Below are 23,000 nucleotides of genomic sequence, written 5' to 3'. Positions count from 1 at the left end.
AATGACCTGGATGAAAATGTGGATGGGTGGGATAGTAAATTTGCAGATGATACCAAGATTGGTGGCATTGTGGGTAGTATAAAAGACCAGCAAAGAATACCGCATGATATAGATCAGTTGCAGATATGGACTGAGAGATGACAGATGTAGTTTAACCCAGATAAGTATAAGAGTTTGCACCTCAGTAGAGCAATTGTAAGGAGACAGTATACTGTTAAGGGCAAGATCCTTAACAGCATTACTGAGCCTAGAGATCTTGGAATCCAAGTTCATAGCTCCTTGAAAGTGGCTACACAGATTGATAAAGTGACCAAGAAGGCTTATGGAATGCTTGTTTGTATTAGTCGAGCCATTGAGTTCAGAAGTCAGGAAGTTATGTTGCAACTTCATAAAACTCTAGTGAGGCCACATCTGGAGTACTGCTTACAGTTCTGGTCACCCCACTATAGGAAGGATGCTGAGGCTTTGGACAGAGTGCAGAAGAAGCTCATCAGGATGCTGTCTGGTTTAGAGGGCATGTGCTATCACGAGAGGTTGGATAAACTTGGGTTGTTTTCTCTGGAGTGCCAGAGTCTGAAGGGAGATCAGATAGAGGTTTACAAGATTATGAGAGGCATAGGTAGAGTGAACAGACAGCATCAATTTCCCAGGGTTGAAATATCTAATACCAGAGGGCATGCATTGAAGGTGAGAGGGTGGTAGGTTCAAGGGGAATGTGAGGGGTAAGTTTTTTACTCAGAGAGTTACGGATGCCTGGAATGCTCTGCCTGGTATGGTGGTAGAGGCAGATACATTAGAGGCTTTTAAGAGACGTTCAGTTAGGCACATGGCTGTAAGGAAGATGGAGGGATATGGACATGTGTAGGTTGGAGAGTCCTGACGAAGGGTCTCGGCCTGAAACGTCGACCGCACCTCTTCCTAGAGATGCTGCCTTCACCAGCAACTTTGATGTGTGTAGGTTGGAGGGATTAGTGTTTGGGTGTTTTTGATTTGCTTTGTAACTGGTTCAGTATAACACTGTGGGCTGAATGGACTGTTCCTGTGCTGTACTATTCTATCTTCTATGTTGTATGTTCTCACTTCATTTCCCCCTCAGCTCCTCACCTTGTTTCACCTATCATCTGCCAGCTTCTACTCATTCCTCTCAAACACCACCCAAGCCCCCCCCACCCAATGCCAGCACCAGCTTATTGAGGTTTCCTCCCCCTTCTGTCCCTGTCCTGATGAAGGGTCTCGGCCTGAAGCATAGACTGTTTATTCCCCTGCAGAGGTGCTGGCTGACTTGCTGAATCCCTCCAGCATTTTGTGTGTAATACTCAAGATCTCCAACACCTGCAGAACCCTCTTGTGGCTTATGAATGAATTTCAGTGCCGGAAGATACATCGGAAACTCTCAGAAAACAAAAATCTGAAAATATCAAGGAGATGCTTGTAAGCAGACAACTTTTATTTCACCTGGGAATATGTTCCTTGACCAGTCTCAATGCATATTTTCATGAAATTACAAAAAGAAAGTGGTTGTAGAAAAAGCAATTTATATAATTTACTTACATTATATTATTAGAGAGAGAGAGAGAGCCTGTGGCATGTCAGGTGAACAAATAGTTTTTGTTGTACTGCACATCATGGTCTTTCTTGGGGGCTTTGCTATTCCTTGCTTAGTGGGTGGTGATGATTTTTGCTGAAGTAAGTGGAGAAGTGGGAAGGGGAGGATGGATACTCTACTGCTGCTTGTGCATGGAGGGTCTTTGGGGTTCTTATGTTTTTACTGTCACTCATTCTTTGGGGCACTCTTCTGTTTTCATGGATGTCTGCGAAGAGCAAGAATTTCAGGTTGTATATTGTACACATTTCTCTGATATTAAATGGAACTATCGAACTATCTATGGGTCTCAGCTAGGTCCCCCTTCAATCTCCTCCGCTCCAATGAAAACTAACCCAGTCTCTGCCCATAAGTGAAACACGCCATTGCAGGTAGCATCCTGGTGAATCTCTGCACTTTCTCCATTATGACTATATCTTTCCTGTTGTGCAGTGACTAGAAATGCAAACACCACCATAGCTGTGGCCTAACCAATGTTTTAAAAAGTTCTAACAGAACACACAGAAGTTATCGTCGACCCTGACTGACAGGAAGGAAGTCATTCACTTTTTTCTTGTACTGCTTGGGAATTCAGATTCAGTTATATGCACGAGTATTGATTTTAACAGTTGTGACAAGGAATCCCTTGTTGAGTAATCTTTCATTAAACTGTATTCCTGAAAAGTTCCAGGGGCCCCTTAATCCTTTATCCAAATAATTAATCACTAACTGGAACATTGTGCACTGTGTAGCACATACAGTAATAAAGAAAATATCTAACCAACATTTGACAGAATAACTATTTAATATTTTACCAGTTCTACCAAACCCTCAGTGAATACATTTCATTGTGTGCAATATTCAGAAATGACTTCATTGATTGTCACACTTTAAAAAATTTTGGACTAAGTGTACCTTCATAATTAGATTACCTGTATGATAACAATATCTGCATAATAGACAACTGATTACAGAAGAGTGTGTTTGTAGAACAAGCGTAGAAGGCTACAGATGCAGACTTGAGCAACCCCTGGCATTTACGAGGAACTATAGATTTGTAAGTACTGGTTGGTACAGAAACCATATATAGACATCCTCGAAGAAATTTCAATTTAAATTTCATCTTCATCCAACATTAAACAGAAGAAATTTGCTTCTATATGTTACCTTTCCATCGTCAGGATAAAGACTTCATAGTCAATGATTGGGGTCAAGACCTCAGTTTTAATATCTTCCTTTAAGCATCTTAACTAACATGATATTCATTGCCAATTCAGTACTCTGTAAGGTTTAATTAAACATATAAATCTTGAGAAGAAAGCTGATTCTAAATTAGAGAGATTTTTATAAATGAACTAAGTTGACATGGGTTATTAAGATGAGCAGTAGTAGCTGAAATAAATTACAACAGACTATCTGTTCTATAAATATACACAAAAGGTTCTTGTTGGACTTGCGTCTGCAGTAGGGGGATGGAGAATAGGCTGAAGGGAATTTTATCAACTGTATTAATGATACTTTTATTAGTTATTGATTTCTTAATGGCAATTGATCACTCTGAAATGGCGATGCGGGGCCTATCATTTCTGTTTGTATTTCATGCTTGTCTTATCCCATTGCTGATTGAGGAAAATGCTACTGATGAGAAGTGTACTTCCACTGCTATTAAACCTTGCAATAAGGCTATAAATAGAACTTCCATTTATATAGCAGCATCTGTCAGTTCTGGGCTTCCCAAAACAATGAAGTACTCTGGAATTACCATCTTTGCAAGCAGGAGACACAAAGCAACACATGCACAATGCTGGAGGAACTCAGCAGACCAGGCAGCATCTATGGAAGAGGGTAAACACTTGATGTTTCCGGCCGAGACCCTTCACAGGACTCAGTCTCTTCCACAGATGCTGTCTGATTGGCTGAGTTCCTCCATGTGTGTTGCTTTGGATTTCCAGCCTCTGCACTTTTTCTCATGTTTGTGACGAGACGCGAAGGGCTGCGGACACTGCAAGTCAGGATGGTCAACTGTAAGACCATTCCTCCATAGAGGCAAAGAGGTGATTGATAACCCAGTTTGAGACCCTGCATCAGGAGTGAGAGTGTAGAGGGAAGAAGCTGTAACCAGTAAAAAAAGGTGAGAGGAAAGGATGAAGCGGGGCCAGTAGATGATAGCAAGATTGTGAACGAATGGTCATGGTGTTGCCAAATTGTAGAGATTAGGCTTATGCTGGTTGGTTCAAGGGAAGTAGTTGCTCTTGAATCAGGTGCTGTGGGACTTCAAGCTTCTGCATCTCCTACTCAATGGTTGCTGTAAGAAGATGGCATGGCCCGGATTGCGGGGATCTTGGATGATAGATGTTGCTTTCCTTAGGTAGCATTGAAGGGTGGAGGGGACAGTGGATGGGGCAGAGGGAGTATCCATAAATGGCTGAACTAATGTAATGATTAATTAAACAATTAAACTCTGAAGTAACACACTTCAGACGCTGGAAGAACTCAGCAGGTCAGTCAGCATCTATAGAAGTGAATAAACAGTTGACCTCGCGGGCTGAGACCCTTCATCAGGACTGGAAAGGAATGGGAAAGATGCCAGAATTTAAAGTGGTGGGGATAGGAGGATAACTAGAAAGTGATAGGAGAAGCCAGGTGGGTAGGAAAAGGAAAGGGTTGGAGAGAAAGGAATCTGATCAGAGAGAAGAGTGGACCATAGGAGAAAGAGAAGGAGAGCAGAACCCAGGGGAAGGTGACAGGCAGGTGAGAAGAGGCAAGAGGCCAGAGTGGGGAATAGAAGAAGGGGGGTGGGGGAGAGAATTTTTTTACTGGAAGGAGAAATCGAGATTCATGCCATTAGGTTGGAGGCTACTCAAATGGAATATAAGGTGTTGCTCCTCCACCCTGAGGGAGGCCTCATCATGGCACAAGAGGAGGACATGGACCAAAATGTCAGAACAGGACTGTGACTCAGAGTTAAAATGTTTGGCCACTGCGAAGTTCCAATTTTAGTGAACAAAGTGGAGGTGCTCGGCGAAGCGATCTGCCAATTTACAATGGGCCTCACCGATGTAGAGTAGCCCTCACTGGGAGCACTGGACACAATAGGTGGTCCCTGTAGATTCACAGGTGAAGGGTTGCCTCGCCTGGAAGAAGTGTCTGCGGCCCTAAATGGAGGTCCCATGACCAGAAATCATCTTTAAAAAAAAGATTTCTTTTGTCAGTTACTATGTGGTCTTTATTTGCTCAATGTCAGCTCGTAGATATGTGTTGTCCTTGGATTGTTTATCTTTTATGTCTACTTGTTTGTCTTTGCACAAGCCCTGCTTTCTCACTTTGCTTTGCGGATGTCTCATTCAGGATCATGGGAATTGTTACGTTCTTTGTATTTTTCATTTCTCTTTAATTTGGGATAATTTAGTTAGCACGTTTTTTCAAACTTTGGAATTCCTACGTGCTCCAGGGGGCGTGCTCACCTCTCTCTGTTGGGTGAAACTCAGATCGAGACCTTCTGTGTTTCAGCAGTGATTTCTGTCCATCAAAATTCTGGACAGTTTGTCTGAGCTCCTGTTAGTTATTTTTAGTTAACTTATATAATAAATCTTTAGTTTTGTTTGAATTGCCAAAGTTTCTATGATTCTGGCACTTGAGTTCGCCAGTGCTTCTCACAGGAAGTGAGTGAGGAGGTGAATGGGCAGGTGTAGCACTTTGGCTGCTTGCAGAGACAACTGCCAGGAGAGACGAATGGACAAGGAAATCACGGAGTAAGTGATCCCTGGGGAAAGCAGAGAGAGGGGGGAGATAAAGACATGTTTGGTGGTAGGGTCCCTTTGGATATGGTGGAAGTTACAGATAATGATGTGTTGGATGCAGAGACTCATGGGGTTATAGATAAGGACAAGAGGAACTCTATCACTGTGAAGGTAGTGGGAAGATGGGGTCGCACAGACACTAGGGAAATGGAGGAGGCGCGGGTGATGGCAGCATCAATGATGGAGGAAGGTTAACCCTATTCTTTGAAGAAGGAGAACATCTCTGATGTCCTGATGTTAACTTCTGAAGTCTTATTGACTTCAGGAAGAAGAAGCTAAAGATCCATGAACCAGTCCTCATTGGAGGATCAGAGATGGAGAGGGTCAACAACTTTACATTTCTCAGTGCTAACATTTCAAAGGGCCTATCCTGAGGCCAGCACATAAGTGCAATTCGAAAGAAAGTTCAGCAGTGTCTCTACTTTCCTTAAGAGTTTGCAAAGATTTGACATGACAACTAAAACTTTGACAAACTTCTATAGGTGTGTTGTGGAGTGTGTATTGACTGGCTGCATCACAGCATGGTATGGAAACACCAATGCCATTGAATGGAAAATCCTATAAGAGTAGAGGATACAGCCCGGTCCAACACGGGTAAAGCCCTCCCCTTCACTGCGCACATCTGCATGTCACAATAAAGCAGCATCCATCATCAGAGACCACCACCACCCAGGTCATGCTCCTTTCTCACTGCTGCCATCAGGGAGAAGGTACAGCAGCCTCAGGATTCACATCACCAGGTTCAGGAACAGTTATTACCACTCAACCATCAGGCTCTTGAACCAAGAAGGGACAACTTCACATGTCCCGTCATTGAAATATTCCCACAACCTATGGATTCACTTTCAAGGACTCTTTATCACTTTTTCTTGTTATTTATTGCTTATTTATTATTATTATTTCTTTTTTTCGTATTTGCACAGTTTGTTGTCTTTTGCACATTGGTTGAATGCCCAAGTGTCATCTTTCTATTGATTCTATTATGGTTTATTGATTCCATTGTGGTCATTATTCTATTATAGATTTATTGAGTATGCCCACAAGAAAATGAATCTTAGAGTTGTATATGATAACTAGAAACATAGAAAATAGGTGCAGGAGTAGGCCATTCGGCCCTTCGAGCCTGCACCGCCGTTTATTATGATCATGGCTGATCATCCAACTCAGAACCCCGCCCCAGCCATCCCTCCATACCCCCTGACCCCCGTAGCCACAAGGGCCATATCTAACTCCCTCTTAAGTATAGCCAATGAACTGGCCTCAACTGTTTCCTGTGGCAGAGAATTCCACAGATTCACCACTCTCTGTGTGAAGAAGTTTTTCCTAATCTCGGTCCTAAAAGGCTTCCCCTCTATCCTCAAACTGTGGCCCCTCGTTCTGGACTTCCCCAACATCGGGAACAATCTTCCTGCATCTAGCATGTCCAATCCCTTTAGGATCTTATACGTTTCAATCAGATTCCCCCTCAATCTTCTAAATTCCAACGAGTACAAGCCCAGTTCATCCAGTCTTTCTTCATATGAAAGTCCTGCCATCCCAGGAATCAATCTGGTGAACCTTCTTTGTACTCCCTCTATGGCAAGGATGTCTTTCCTCAGATTAGGGGACCAAAACTGCACACAATACTCCAGGTGTGGTCTCACCAAGGCCTTGTACAACTGCAGTAGTACATCCCTGCTCCTGTACTCGAATCCTCTCGCTATAAATGCCAGCATACCATTCGCCTTTTTCACCGCCTGCTGTACCTGCATGCCCACTTTCAATGACTGGTGTATAATAACACCCAGGTCTCGTTGCACCTCCCCTTTTCCTAATCGGCCACCATTCAGATAATAATCTGTTTTCCTATTTTTGCCACCAAAGTGGATAACTTCACATTTATCCACATTAAATTGCATCTGCCATGGATTTGCCCACTCACCCAACCTATCCAAGTCACCCTGCATCCTTTTAGCATCTTCCTCACAGCTAACACTGCCACCCAGCTTCGTGTCATCCGCAAACTTGGAGATGCTGCATTTAATTCCCTCATCCAAGTCATTAATATATATTGTAAACAACTGGGGTCCCAGCACTGAGCCTTGCGGTACCCCACTAGTCACCGCCTGCCATTCTGAAAAGGTCCCGTTTATTCCCACTCTTTGCTTCCTGTCTGCTAACCAATTCTCCACCCACACCAATACCTTACCCCCAATACCGTGTGCTTTAAGTTTGCACACTAATCTCCTGTGTGGGACCTTGTCAAAAGCCTTTTGAAAATCCAAATATACCACATCCATTGGTTCTCCCCTATCCACTCTACTAGTTACATCCTCAAAAAATTCTATGAGATTCGTCAGACATGATTTTCCTTTCACAAATCCATGCTGACTTTGTCCGATCATTTCACCGCTTTCCAAATGTGCTGTTATCACATCCTTGATAACTGACTCCAGCAGTTTCCCCACCACCGACGTCAGGCTAATCGGTCTATAGTTCCCCGGTTTCTCTCTCCCTCCTTTTTTAAAAAGTGGAGTTACATTAGCCACCCTCCAATCCTCAGGAACTAGTCCAGAATCTAACGAGTTTTGAAAAATTATCACTAATGCATCCACTATTTCTTGGGCTACTTCCTTAAGCACTCTAGGATGCAGACCATCTGGCCCTGGGGATTTATCTGCCTTCAATCCCTTCAATTTACCTAACACCACTTCCCTACTAACATGTATTTCGCTCAGTTCCTCCATCTCACTGGATATCCCTCCTGAATATTGAATATCCCTGAAGGTTGAGCTCCCATCCCTGGTCACCCTGGAGCCATGTCTCTGTGATCCCAACTATATCATAATCATTAATAACAATCTGCACTTTCAATTCATCCACCTTATTATGAATGCTCCTTGCATTGACACAGAAAGCCTACAGGCGCTCTTTTACAACTCTCTTAGCCCTTATACAATTATGTTGAAAAGTGGCCCTTTTTAATGCTTGCCCTGGATTTGTCGGCCTGCCACTTTTACCTTTCTCCTTAGTACTTTTTGCTTCTACCCTCACTTTACACCCCTCTGTCTCTCTGCACTGGTTCCCATCCCCCTGTTGTGAACTAACCTCCTCTCGCCTAGCCTCTTTAATTTGATTCCCACCCCGCAACCATTCTAGTTTAAAGTCACCTCAGTAGCCCCCGCTAATCTCCCTGCCAGGATATTGGTCCCCCTAGGATTCAAGTGTAACCCGTCCTTTTTGTACAGGTCACGCCTGCCCCAGAAGAGGTCCCAATGATCCAAAAACTTGAATCCCTGCCCCCTGCTCCAATCCCTCAGCCACGCATTTATCCTCCACCTCATCGCATTCCTACTCTCACTGTCGCGTGGCACAGGCAGTAATCCCGAGATTACTACCTTTGCGGTCCTTTTTCTCAACTCCCTTCCTAGCTCCCTATATTCTCCTTTCAGGACCTCATCCCTTTTCCTACCTACGTCATTGGTACCTATATGTACCACGACCTCTGGCTCCTCACCCTCCCACTTCAGGATATCTTGGACACGATCAGAAATATCCCGGACCCTGGCACCAGGGAGGCAAACTACCATCCGGGTCTCTAGACTGTGCCCACAGAATCGCCTATCTGACCCCATTACTATTGAGTCACCTATCACAACTGCCCTCCTCTTCCTTGCCCTACCCTTCTGAGCTACAGGGCCAGACTCTGTGCCGGAGGCACGGCCACTGTCGCTTCCCCCGGGTAAGCTGTCCCCCCGAACAGTACACAAACAGGACTACCTGTTGTTAAGGGGCACAGTCACTGGGGTACTCTCTATTACCTGACTTTTCCCCATCCCCCTCCTAACCGTGACCCACTTGTCTGTCTCCCGTGGCCGCGGCGTGACCACTTGCCTGCAACTCCTCTCTATCACCTCCTCACTCTCCCTGACCAGACGAAGGTCATCGAGCTGCAGCTCCAGTTCCGTAACGCGGTCCCTTAGGAGCTGCATCTCGATGCACTTGGCGCAGATGTAGACGTCCGGGAGGCTTGGAGACTCCAGGGCCTCCCACATCCGACACCGAGAACAACAAACTGCCCTCACACTCATACTGCCCCTCTCCTCAAATAACAACAGAAAATGAATGCCAAACCTTCCTCGCCTCACCCGTTTCCACCTAAGCCCGTTGAGCCGAAGCCCTTAAGTCTTCACTCTGCTCCCGGCTCACACCACCGCCCGCAAACTACGCTGTCTGCTCTATGAGGCTCTGTTCCTTTTAAATCTGCCGCGCTGCACAGCCCGACGTCACACGACTGCGCAGTCCCGCCTCTCAGAACGCCGTTGGAGAAAAAAGTAACAAAAATTTCAAAAATGTCTTTCTCGGCACTCCCACTGAGACTCTCAGACTCCTTCTTCGAATCAAACCCGAAGCAGGATGTCTGCCCTTTTAAATCTGCCGCGCTGCACAGCCCGACATCACACGACTGCGCAGTCCCGCCTCTCAGAACGCCGTTGGAGAAAAAAATAACGAAAATTTCAAAAATGTCTTTCTCGGCACTCCCACTGAGACTCTCAGACTCCTTCTTCGAATCAAACCCGAAGCATATATGAACATATATGAACTTTGATAATAAATTTACTTTGAACTTTTTTACTTTGATTTGCATAACAAGGAACCTGAAACCGAAAATTGTAACTCACAGCAACTCAAACATCAGATACTGGCGACAAGAAGACACTAATCAAAATTTTCTTTCAAAGCATATTTTAATAAACATTGAATAAATTCCAGGAGTGAGACAATATTGATGTGTGGTGGAGTGATGGTACAGACTGTACTATTCAACATTCACATAGAATTCACAAAACAAATGTCAAAGAAACTCTGAGCTTCAGAAGAACTTCTGTTAAATACACACACCACTCCCCATTGCTAATTTTGTGAGCTATAGAAGTTTTCAAATTGTTATTTTACATATACTAAGACCAATAATTCCTTATTCTGATTAGAATGTCTTGGATTTCTCTATTGGTGTTCAAGTCTTAACAATGGTACTAGCCAAGCTGCTTAAGGTTCCATTGTGCATAAGTGAATGTGGACGTATGAGGTTGTAAGGTATTAGCTGCTGGAACATTCTGCAGATGCCGAAAATCCAAAGTAACACACATAAAATGATGGAGGAACTCAGCAGGTTAGGCAGCATCTACGGACAGGAATAAACAACTGACATTTTGGGTCCAGACTATTCATCAGGACTGATTATTGCTTTCCATAGACACCGCTGGACCTGCTTAATTCCTTCAGCATTTTAGCCACTGGGATCATCATTTCCTTCTGTCACAAAAACCAATGGAATGCACCTAAACTCTGGACTAGCTACATTTAACAATTTCTAAAGCAACACAACTACTCAGCCTTTGGACCAATCTCAGCTGCCCAGTCTCCGGGCCAATCTCAGCTGCCCAGACTCCGGACCAATCTCAGCTGCCCAGTCTCCGGACCAATCTCACCTGCACAGTCTCTGGACCAATCTCACCTACCCAGTCTCTGGACCAATCTAAGCTAATTAGCCTCAAAGACAATCTCACCTACCTGTGTCAGGAAGGGAGACCTCCCACTGCACCATCTTAATGTTCCTTCCAAACAATGTAGAAATTCCAGTCTCAGTTACTCAAATCCACTTGTAACCAAAGTCAACATTCAAATGTTTTTTTAAAATTACTTATTGAACCTGCACAGTAACTTTCTGCGATGCCTCAACCTTTGGGTTGTTCCAGTCTTATTTTCATTAACATATCACCAACAGCCTTGTGAACATGAAGCAATTAGTACCAGAGACTTTGCGTCAAGACCTTCTTGAGCTCATCACGTACGCAGTCTGGGTACTGTGCTTTCACCATCTTTCCGCACTTATAATAAAAGCAAATGGCCCATCATTCTTTAACAGTTTTTAAGATCACACTTTCAACACAAGGACACCAGCAACCTGGAAAATCTGAGTAGGAGTTTAGCCATGTATTTTTGCTTCTTAAATCATAACAATGCACATTAATTTTCAGCGAACATCAAGTAACAGAAGCCTTATTTTTTTCTGTGGATAGGAGAGAGCAATGAAAAAGTACACATTGTGATAAATACCAGATGAAGGGTCTTGGCCCAAAACTTCAAATCTTCTTTTCTTTTCCATAGATGCTGACTGACCTGCTGAGTTCCTCCACCATTTTGCGCGTGCTACAGATACTGTGCTGGGTGACACTCCTTTCCTGTGTGGCTCTCTGTAGAAGAAGCTGGAATGTTGTTTTTATTTAGAGATGCAGTGCAGAACAGGATCTTCCAGCCTAATGAGCTGTGCCACCCAGCAATTCACTGATTTAACACTAACCCAATCAAAGGACAATGCACAATAACCAAAAAACCTAACCGGTACCTCTTTGGACTGTGGGAGGAAACTGGAGCATCCATGAGGTCACAGGACAATGCACACACTCCTTACAGATGGAAGTGAACTCTGAACTCTGACCCAGCAAGCTGCAATAGTGTCACTCTATCCGCTATGCTACCATGTCACCCCACTGACTCTGGTTGCTGAAGCATGTAGATAATGAAAATAGCAACCAGTGGTGAAATTCCCAGTACTTGGGTAATGGCCATTACCCATTCATGGAAAATAATATCAGAAAGAATTATTGGCAAGGACTAGTTCTTGGAAGAATGATTTCTCTATTAAACAGAAATTGGTTGAAGCTCAGAGTTTCTATGTGTCACTTGTATCACATTAGCTAAAAATAACATGTTTATTATATTGACTTCACAATACCTGTTTGTCACCAGGAGAATTTCAAGTTGGTATGATTTTGTGACCTCTGTATGTCCCAGGGTCCTCTCTATATAATGGAATCATGTTGGAAACACAGAATTTAATTTTATGCTTAGCAAGATCCTAATAGCAGCAAAGTAATCATGATTTAAATTATAATTTGAAGAGGATTTTAATTAAACTAAGTTTAGTCATGTTGGTTGTGTAATTAGTCATGGCTTGCAGAAAACTACCCTGTCCCTCTTCAAAGTGGTGGGATCTCCCACAGCTTCCCACAGAAAGGAAGAGCCAAGAAAGTCTGGGCTGTCTCAAGGAAGGTGAATGACCAGACCCATTCACAATTACAATAATGATGTCTGGATGATTCTACTGTCAATGGTCAATTGTCAGATTTTGCAAAGCCTCAAAACATTGTAATGGCTATTGCAACAAACATTGCTTTAATGACTGTGCTTTGAAAAACTTATTTCTCCCAAGTTTTATCCAACAATAATGTCAGAACATGGAAAGTTACAGGGCACATTAACTTCAAAGTACTACGTATTAGACTTGTTGGCAAAATTGAAGCCCATCAGATAAAGGAACAGAATTAGCATGGGTGCAAAATTGACTGAGGTGTACTGAACAAAGAGCTATGGACCGAGGCAGTTTCCTAGACTCAAGGGTGGCGTATGACAGAGAGGTCAGCGCTAGGAACTCCATAGCTTATAATATAATGACGGAGACTGGGGAAGAAATGCAAAGCACTCTTTCAAATTTTGTCAGTGATTTTTAAGTTTCTTTTTTAAAATACATTCTCAGGCTGGGCCAACATTTACTGCCCCTCTCTCTGAGGTGGGTCAGAGTCGGCCACACTCACAAAGAAGTCGTTGTGCAACTGCACAGCCCTCCCCTCAGACACCTCACGCGCGGCATCTGCTCGACCCAAGACGGAAGGAAAGTGCAGAGAGTTCTGAACACAGCCCCGTCCGTGGTGCAAACCAGCCTCTCCTCCACTGACTCAGCCTACACTTCCCGCTGTCTCGTGAAACCTACCAGCATAAGCAAGCACCTCACCCACCCCGATCATTCCCCCCTCTCTCTCGCTCAGCAGAAGACACAAACACTCGAAGACAAGCATAGCTTCTATGCTGCTGTAGACAGACTATTGAATGAATCTCTCCTAGGTTAAAGATGAATTCTTCATCTTCCAATCTGTCTTGCTGTGGCTCTTGCTCTCTATTCTTTTACCTGAACCGTAGTTTTCTGTAGCTACTACATTGTACTCTGAATTCGGTTTTTCTTTTTACTAATTCAATGTGCTTAAGTATGGCATCATTGTACTGTATCTTGGTATACGTGGCAATAATAAAACAACCGACAATGATCAAGATCCATAGCAAGACCCTAGAAAGTATAAATCACCTTTCATATCTCAAGAGCCACCTCCCAATGAAGGTAGATTTCAATGATCAAAACCACCTCTAGTACATCAGCACAGCTTAGAGCCATCTCAGCCAAAAAACATCCAAACACCAGGCATGTCTGGGACCGAAGAGTAACCCTGCTCAGTACGAGAGGAAGTGCAGCCATGGACATCTGGTGTATGTGCTCGGCCAAGTTATCATCTGCAGGATTATGACTGAATACTTCCAAGTCTGAGCTGTAGCAGTAATCCCTGCCCCTCTGCATTAAGTATTTTGGATCATGCATGATCATCTACAACGGGCTCCTCAAAGCTCCAGAGAGGCATCACCAATCTATCACTGCGAAGCTTTCCAACTCCTTTGGCAAGTCATGGAATGTGTGTCCGAATCTGTCTCTCCCAGACTTGCCCCCGGTATCAAGGATCTGGTTACACCTGATGGGCCTACGTAAAGCCTGGAAACCCTGAAGATCCTGGGCCCACCAAAAGTCAGAATTACCTGGCCCTATGTCCAAAACAGGAGTAACCTTGCACAGAAAGCAACTACCTTTTATATTACTAAAGCCCCATGCCCTGGTACTTACCCATGGCAAGATGCCAAGTGGTATTAGCACCTGCACACCAATTTCCTTTACCCAGGTAAGCATGTTTTTCATCATTACCTACACCCAAAGGCTGTGCACCAGTACTACTTTCTCTTCCACATTTCAAGCTTAACACCATTTTGTCTTACAACCACCATTTAGTGTTACACATATTTGGCACCAATTTAAAAAAAGAGTCAGATAACTGGGATCTCCCAGTGGCCACACATTTTAATTCCACTTCCCATTCCCATTCTGATATGTCTATCCACAGCCTCCTCTACTGTAAAGATGAAGCTACACTCAGGTTGGAGGAACAACACCCTATATTCCGTCTGGGTAGCCTCCAACCTGATGGCATGAACATTGACTTCTCTAACTTCCGCTAATGCCCCACCTCCCCCTCGTACCCCATCCGTTATTTATTTATATACACATATTCTTTCTCTCTCTCTCCTTTTTCTCCCTCTGTCCCTCTGACTATACCCCTTGCCCATCCTCTGGGTTTTTCCCCCCTCCCCCTTTTCCTTCTCCCTAGGCCTCCTGTCCCATGATCCTCTCATATCCCTTTTGCCAATCACCTGTCCAGCTCTTGGCTCCATCCCTCCCCCTCCTGTCTTCTTCTATCATTCTGGATCTCCCCCTCCCCCTCCCACTTTCAAATCTCTTACTAGCTCTTCCTTCAGTTAGTCCTGACGAAGGGTCTCGGCCTGAAACGTCAACTGTACCTCTTCCTAGAGACGCTGCCTGGCCTGCTGCGTTCACCAGCAACTTTGATGTGTGTTGTTAGTCAAATAACATTTCTGGCAAACAACTCTTTCTTTACAGCCCACTATCAGCTTGGACGATCCCCAAGCCCACTGTTAGCTCGAAACCCCTGGGCCTACTTTTGGCCTGAATCACTTGTGTTCACAGTCAGCTTTATTCCCTGAGCACAGAATTGCGAAGGACCCGCAACTCTTGGCACAATTTCAGGCCCTGTCCATTAGGTCCAATATAAGATTGTTTCTCCCGGGTGCTGCAGCCCAGTTCAGCTAGAACCCTATGAAACCTTGACTCACAATGAGTTCCATGCTCTCCGGACTTGCTTCATGTCTGAGACGACAGGCAACCTTCATAGCCTGAGGTGCACTTGTTTCCTTTGGCCTGCCATGAGTCTGTGGGCCCTGGGTTCATTATAAGCCTTTGCCCATAGGCACACTGTGATCCATGTCATCCTGTCTTCCCCCCTCCCACCCCACACCCAAAGACAGAAGATGCAGTCATGCATAGTATGTAGAACGGTACAGCACAGTGCAATCGGCTCATGATGTTGTGATGACAGGTTAACCCACACTAAGATCCATCCCTTTCTTCCCACATAGGCACAAGTATGGAAGAAAATTGGATGGCTAAGACTCGCTTAAATGTCTCTAATGTATCTGCCTCTACCACCAATCCTAGCAATGCACTCAATGCACCCACCACGCTGTGTAAAAAATCTATTTCGGACACCCTCCTTTACGTTCCTCCTTAAAATCATGTCCTCCCATATTAGCTATTTCTGCCCTGGAAAAAGTCACTTGCTGACCACTCTATGTACGTCTCTCATCATCTTATAGATGTCTATCAAGCTTCCACTTATCTGCCTAAGAGATGAGCCTTAGCTCTCTCAAGCTATCTTCAAAAGAGAAGCTCTCTTATCCAGGCAGCATCCTGGTAAACATCTAATGCTTTCCCATCCTTCCTACAGTGAAGCAACCAGAACTGAACACAATACCGCACTTTTTCTTTTAGAAAAACAACATTACATCTCAGCTCTTGAACTCAATCACCCAACTAATGAATGCCCACATACCATATGCCTTCTTAACCATCCATTAACTTGCATGGCAGCTTTGAGGTGTCTGTGGATATAGACCCCAAGATTCCTTCTGCTTCTCCACACTGCTAAGAATCCTGCCGTTAACTCTGTACTCTGCCTTCAAGTTTGACCTTCTAAAGTGAATCACTTCATATTTTTCTGCCATTTCTCAGCCCAGCTCTGCATCCTGTGAATATCTCATCACAACCTACCTACAACAACCTTCCACGCTATTCGCAACACCGTTTGAAAACATCATGGTGGAAAATTGAAGGTGAAAAACTTCCATCGGCCTAGAAGAGAGGGCTGGTGAATGCTGACCTCTCCTGATGTCTTGGGAAGACAGCTCCAACACAAAAGCTGCTCTGAGATGATAGGATACAGTATCCAAGCCTCACAATTAAGAGGTGTTCAGATTGGTATTTTGGAAATTTGAGTCAATGGAACAGTTTGTGGCATTTAGGCCAGGCTTCACCAGATATTACGAGTTAAGGAACTGAGGTGACTTGATGGAAGCATGATATGCATGGACCAGTGAGAATCCAACGGCAGCATAAAGTTGATGTGATGAATGGGCTCCTCCTCTTGCTGATGACATTTCTCAATGCCATTTCATCACATTTTACTGATGTTGATCTCACGAAGCCATTGTCTTGTTTGACTGTGGCCTCACCTTGATCCATGACACTTTTCAAGAGGACGAAGAGCTGTTGTTCCTTCATAACGTGGCGGCTGGCACATCTAGAATAGTACACTCTGTCTTCGATTCTTCCCCCTGTCTGGTAGACAAATACTATGGTCAGTGTCTTTAATTATTGCCATTATTATTCATTGATAATTTACCTTCAGAACTTGGATGAGTGGGGGAAGTTGTACTGCGACATTATCAGCAATCTTGGCTATATCCAATGCTCCACAAAAATCAGAATGAACTTCGCTTTCCAGTAATCAGTGCTTTAATTCTAGTTATGGCATTCTTATCAACACCTAAATCTCACTAATCACTCTAACAAGCCCCATAATCCCTTATAAAATTTAAAGTTCAAATATATCTATTATCAAAGTACATAATCAACACAGATTCTTTTTGCAGGCATACTCAACAAATACATAATAGAATAATAAGACCATAAGACCATAAGACAAAGGAGCAGAAGTCGGCTATTCGGCCCATCGAGTCTGCTCTGCCATTTTATCATGAGCTGATCCATTCTCCCATTTAGTCCCACTCCCCTGCCTTCTCACCATAACCTTTGATGCCCTGGCTACTCAGATACCTATTAATCTCTGCCTTAAATACACCCAATGACTTGGCCTCCACAGTTAATAACCATAAACCGTGCAAGTAAAAAAATAAAATAAATAAACAATAAGTATCGATAACATGAGATGAAGAATCCTAAAAGTGAATCCTTTGGTTGTAGGATCATTTCAATAACCGGGCAAATGAAGTTCAGTGAAGTTATGCTCTTTGGTTCAAGAGCCTGATGGTTGAGGGGTAATAACTGTTCCTGAGCCCGGTGGTGTGAATCTTGAGGCTCCTGTACCTTCTTCCTAATGGCAGCAGTGAGATAAAAGCACGTCCTGGGTGCTGGGGGTCCCTGATGATGGATGCTGCTTTCTTGTGACAACGCGCCCTGTGGACGTGCTCAATGGTGGAGAGGGCTTTACCTGTGATCGACTGGGCTGTATCCATTACATTTTGTAGGATTTTCTGTTCAAAGGATTAGTATTTCCACACCAGGCCGTGATGCAACCATCAATGTGCTCTCCACTACACACCTATAGGAACTTGTCAAAGTTTTAGGTGTCATGTAATGACATCTTCGCAATCTTCACAAAATCTCTGCCATGCTTTCTTTGTAGTTGCATTGCATGCTGGGCTCAGGACAGGTCCCCTGAAACAATAACACTGAGGAATTAAAGTCGCTGACCCTCTCCACCTCCGATTCTCTGATGAGGACTAGCTCATGGACCTCTGGTTTCCTTCTCCTGAATTCAATCATCAGCTCCTTGGTCTTGCTGACATTGAGTGAGAGCTTTTCGTCCTGGCACCACTCAGCAAGATTCTCAGTCCCCCTCCTTTCTGCTGACTGGTCACCACTGTTGATTTGGCTAATGGCAGTGGTGTCGTCGGCAAACTTTAAAAATGACTTAGGAGTTGTGCTGAGCTACGCTCATTGATTAGTTTTGAAGGGATGATGTGGTAGTGAATGCTGAGCTGTAGTCATTAAAGAGCATCCTGATGTATGCATCTTTGCTGTCCAGATATTCCCGGGTTGAGTGAAGGGCCAGTGAGATGGACCTGTTGATCCAGTAGGCAAATTGGAGCAGATCTAAGTCACTTTTCACGCAGAAATTAATATGTTTCATCACCAACCTCTCAAACACTTCATCACTGTGGATGCAAGTGCTACTGGATGATAGTCACTGAGGCAGATTACCATGTTCTTCTTGGGCAGCAGTATAATTGGAGCCAGCATGAAGCAGCTGGGTACCTCAGACTACTAAAACAAGAAGTTAAAGATCTCAGTGAACAATCCAGCCAGTTGATCAGCACAGGTTTTTAGTACTTGGTCAGGTACCCCATCTGGGCTGGATGCTTTTCGTGGTTTCACCCTCCTGAAGGACGCTCACACGTCGGTCTCAAGAGACTGACAGTGCAGCAGCATCATGAGCTGTGGGAGTTCATGGTAGATCCTCCATGTTTTGATGTTCAAAGCGAGCAGAGAAGCCATTGAGCTCATCTGGAACTGAATCCCTCAAAACATTATGTCACTCAAATCATGGTGACGTTCTGCAGTCTACCTACTTTATAGCCTCCAAAAGTCCTATTAAGGAGTGCAAACATCTGGTGGCTTTTTGATCAGCTGTGTAGCCTCTTCCACACACTTGAATCCATTGTTTAGCATTTAATTCGATTTTTTAAAAAAATCATACAGATTAGCAATGAAGTCCCCGTTTCTCCACACTCAGCACTCTGAGCCTAATTATTCCATTATAATCAATATTGTAATCTCAGTTACTTGCGCACTGATATCCCAGATGACCCACAGTAACAGTACAGTAATCCCAACTATTTCACATTGATTTTACCTTACATCCTAATTATCCCATGTGGACTGGAACTAGTTATTTCACACTAACCAGTATTCCCAATTCCCACATGAACTGGAGACAATCTCTCAGCCTATAACATCCACCTCCAGTGACAAACACCCTTACTCAGACAAGCACTCTCTACCTTCTCTAAACTGATAGAAAACAAGCCTCAACAGTAAACATAGAAACATAGAAAATAGGTGCAGGAGTAGGCCATTCGGCCCTTCAAGCCTGCACCACCATTCAGTATGATCATGGCTGATCATCCAACTCAGAACCCTGTACCAGCCTTCCCTCCATACCCCCTGATCCCTTTAGCCACAAGGCCCATATCTAACTCCCTCATGGGTCCTTGCACAGAACTCACCAGACTGCGGATATGAAGCCCCTCGGTAACCTGGGTCCTTTTGCAATTGGATTTCTTTCAAAGTAAAAATACTGATATCTGAAAGAAAAAAAAAATCAAAATAGTTAATTGCACGTACTGTGAGCGTAATAAATTGGAAATCCCAATCACTTTATAAAATCTGCTGGCTGAAAGATGCTCCTTCCCTCCGCTAGCATGCAGGTCAACGTTGGTCAGGGTGTCGCACCCGCTTAGAACAACCCCCCCCCCCACACCGCCGTGGAAGCCGGTGGTGGTTGGTCGTATGAGCAGCTGATGCACTATGTGATCACTATGCGACCACTGACGCCAGGCAGACAATCTCTGAAGAGTATTGAAAATGGCTGGGGTCACCCGTCTTGTAAGGACACTGCCCAGAGGGTGACAATAGCAAACCACTTATGTAGAAAAAATTGCCAAGAACAATCATGTTGATGTAAAGACCATGATTGCCCATGTCATAAGATGAACTGGCTAAAAGGTAAAGAAAATCCTGTTCCTGACATTATAAAAATACAAGGGGTTAGGTTATTCTATTCATTTCACCTTCATATCAGAAGAGGTAGAATCCTTATGGGTAGAATTAAGAAATGGCAAGGGTAAAAAGACACTAATAGCAGTTATATACAGGCCTCCAAACAACAGTCGGGATGTGGACTACAAGTTGCAGCTGGAAATAGAAAAAGCGTGTCAGAAGGACAATGTCAAGATAATTATGGGGGATTTTAATATGAAAGTGGATTGGGAAAGTCGGGAAGGTATTGGATCTCAGGAGAGGGAGTTTGTAGAATGCCTACAGGATGGCTTTTTGGAGAAACTTGTCCAGAAGCCCACCAGGGGATTGACTGTTTTGGATTGGGTGCTGTGTAATGAACCTGAGGCGATTAGGGAGCTGGAGGTAAAGGAACCTCTTGGAAGTAGTGATCATAATATGATTGAGTTCAGTTTCAAATTTGAAAAGGAGAAGCTGGTATCAGGTGTATCGATATTTCAGTGGAACAGGGGAAATTACAGTGGTATGAGAGAGGAACTGGCCCAAGTCAATTGGAAAAGTAAACTAAATGGAGGGATGGCAGAGCAGAATTGGATGAAATTCCTACAAGAAATAAGGAAAATGCAGGAAAAATATATTCCAAGAAAAAAGAAAATCATGAATGGAAAAATGGCACAAATGTGGCTAACGAGAGAGGTTAAGCCAAAAATAATAGCAAAAGAAACGGCGTACAAGGAAGCAAAAATTAGTGGGAAAAATGAGGACTGGAAGACCTTTAAAAACTTACAGAAAGAAACTAAGAAAGTCATTAGGAAAGAAAAGATGAATTACGAAAGGAAGTTGGTGATTAACATAAAAAAGGATACTAAGAGTTTTTTTAAATATCTGAAGAGTAAAAGAGTGACAAGGGTAGATATGGGACCGATTGAAAATGATGCTGGAGTAATTATAATGGATAACAAAGAGATGGTGGAGGAACTGAATGAGTATTTTGCATCAGTCTTCACAGTGGAAGACATGAGCAATATACCTGATAGCAGAGGTATCAGGGAATAGAATTAGGTACAGTCAAGATAACTAGAGAGAAAGTGCTTGGGAAGCTAAGTGGACTAAGAATAGATAAGTCTCCCGGTCCGGATGAGGTGCACCCAAGGGTTCTGAAGGTGGTGGCTTTGGAGATTGTGGAAGCATTGGAAATGATCTTCCAGGAATCAATAGACTCTGGCATGGTTCCGGAGGACTGGAAGGTCGCAAATGTAGTTCCGCTATTTAAGAAAGGAAGGAGGCAGCAAAAAGAAAATTACAGACCTATTAGTGGTTGGAAAGATATTGGAGTCAATCCTCAAGGACGAGGTTATGAAATACCTCGAGGTGCATGACAAGATAGGCCAAAGCCAGCATGGTTTCATGAAGGGAAGATCCTGCCTTACCAACTTACTGGAATTTTTTGAGGTAATCTCGAATAAGATTGACAAGGGAGAGGCTGTGGATGTTGTGTATTTGGATTTTCAAAAGGCCTTTGATAAGGTGCCGCATATGAGGCTGCTTAATAAGATGAGAGCCCATGGAATTATAGGAAAGATATTGAAGTGGGTGGAGCATTGGCTGATAGGCAGAAAGCAAAGGGTGGGAATAAAGGGATTCTATTCTGATTGGTTGCCGGTTACTAGTGGTGTTCCGCAGCGGTCGGAGTTGGGGCCGCTTCTTTTTACGATATATATCGATGATTTGGATTATGGATTAAATGGTTTTGTGGCCAAGTTTGTGGATGACACCAAGATAGGTGGAGGAGCAGGAAATGCTGAAGAAACGGAAAGGTTGCAGAGAGACTTAGTCAGTTTAGGAGAGTGGGCAAAGAAATGGCAAATGAGATACAACGTTGACAAATGTACGGTTGTACATTTCAGAAGAAGAAATAATCGGGCAGATTATTATTTAGATGGGGAGAAAATTCAGAAATCGGAAGTGCAAAGGGACTTGGGGGTCCTCGTGCAGGATACCCTAAAGGTTAACCACCAAGTTGGATTGGTGGTAAGGAAAACGAATGCTATGTTGGCATTCATTTCAAGAGGAATAGTGTATAAGAGTAAGGAGGTGTTGATGAGGCTCTATGGGGCATTAGTGAGACCTCATTTGGAATACTGTGTGCAGTTTTGGGCCCCCTATCTTAGAAAGGATATACTGATGTCGGAGAGAGTTCAGAGAAGATTTATGAGGATGATTCCTGGAATGCAGGGGCTAACATGAGGAGCGTCTGTCGGCTCTTGGATTGTATTCATTAGAGTATAGAAGAATGAGAGGGGATCTCATAGAAACGTTTCGAATGTTGAAAGGGTTGGACAGAGTAGATGTGGAAAGGTTGTTTCCCTTAGTGGGTGAGTCCAGGACAAGAGGCCATAGTCTTAGAATTAGAGGGTACCCAGTTAAAACAGAGATGAGGAGAAATTTTTTTAGCCAGAGGGTCATGGATTTGTGGAATTCGTTGCCACATATGGCTGTGGAGGCCCGATCATTGAGGGTGTTTAAGGAGGAGATTGACAGGTATCTAATTAGTCAGGGTATCAAGGGATATGGGGAAAAAGCCGGAAATTGGAACTAGATGGGTGAATAGTTTAGTTCATGGGGGAGCTGCGGAGCAGACTCGATGGGCCGAATGGCCTACTTCTGCTCCTTTGTCTTGTGATCTTGTGATATCTTCAGAAATGGGTTAGAACCATAGAACAATAGAACATTACAGCACAGAAACAGGCCTTTTGGCCCTTCTTGGCTATGCCGAACCATTTTCTGCCTAGTCCCACCGAACTGCACCTGGACCATATCCTTCCATACACCTCTCATCCATGTACCTGTCCAAGTTTTTCTCAAATGTTAAAAGTGAGCCTGCAGTTACCACTTCATCTGGCAGCTCATTCCACACTCCCACCACTCTCTGTGTGAAGATGCTCCCCCTAATGTTCCCTTTAAACTTTTCCCCCCTTCACCTTTAATCCATGTCCTCTGGTTTTTTTCTCCCCTAGCCTCAGTGGAA

At 43.8% G+C, this 23,000-nt stretch overlaps 1 protein-coding gene across 5 annotated transcripts in view; it reads right to left on the bottom strand.

Annotated features, from left to right (window-relative positions):
- Positions 1-14,804: 14,804 nt before the first annotated feature.
- Positions 14,805-23,000, bottom strand: part of LOC134355464 (cyclin-dependent kinase 18-like) — a 128,939-nt gene continuing 120,743 nt past the window's right edge. For all 5 annotated transcript variants that reach the window (XM_063065390.1, XM_063065387.1, XM_063065388.1 and 2 more), the window contains exons 15-16: positions 19,462-19,539; positions 14,805-16,771 (exon numbers count right to left, since the gene is read on the bottom strand). In XM_063065390.1, the coding sequence (XP_062921460.1) occupies positions 16,734-16,771; positions 19,462-19,539 (116 nt within the window). In that variant the 3' untranslated portion in view covers positions 14,805-16,733. The remainder of the gene's footprint in view (positions 16,772-19,461; positions 19,540-23,000) is intronic.

The sequence above is a fragment of the Mobula hypostoma genome, chromosome 13 (genome assembly GCF_963921235.1).
Source record: "Mobula hypostoma chromosome 13, sMobHyp1.1, whole genome shotgun sequence".
Taxonomy (NCBI): domain Eukaryota; kingdom Metazoa; phylum Chordata; class Chondrichthyes; order Myliobatiformes; family Myliobatidae; genus Mobula; species Mobula hypostoma.
Note: the sequence above shows the minus strand (reverse complement) of the source record. Positions and strands in the feature narration are given on the sequence as shown.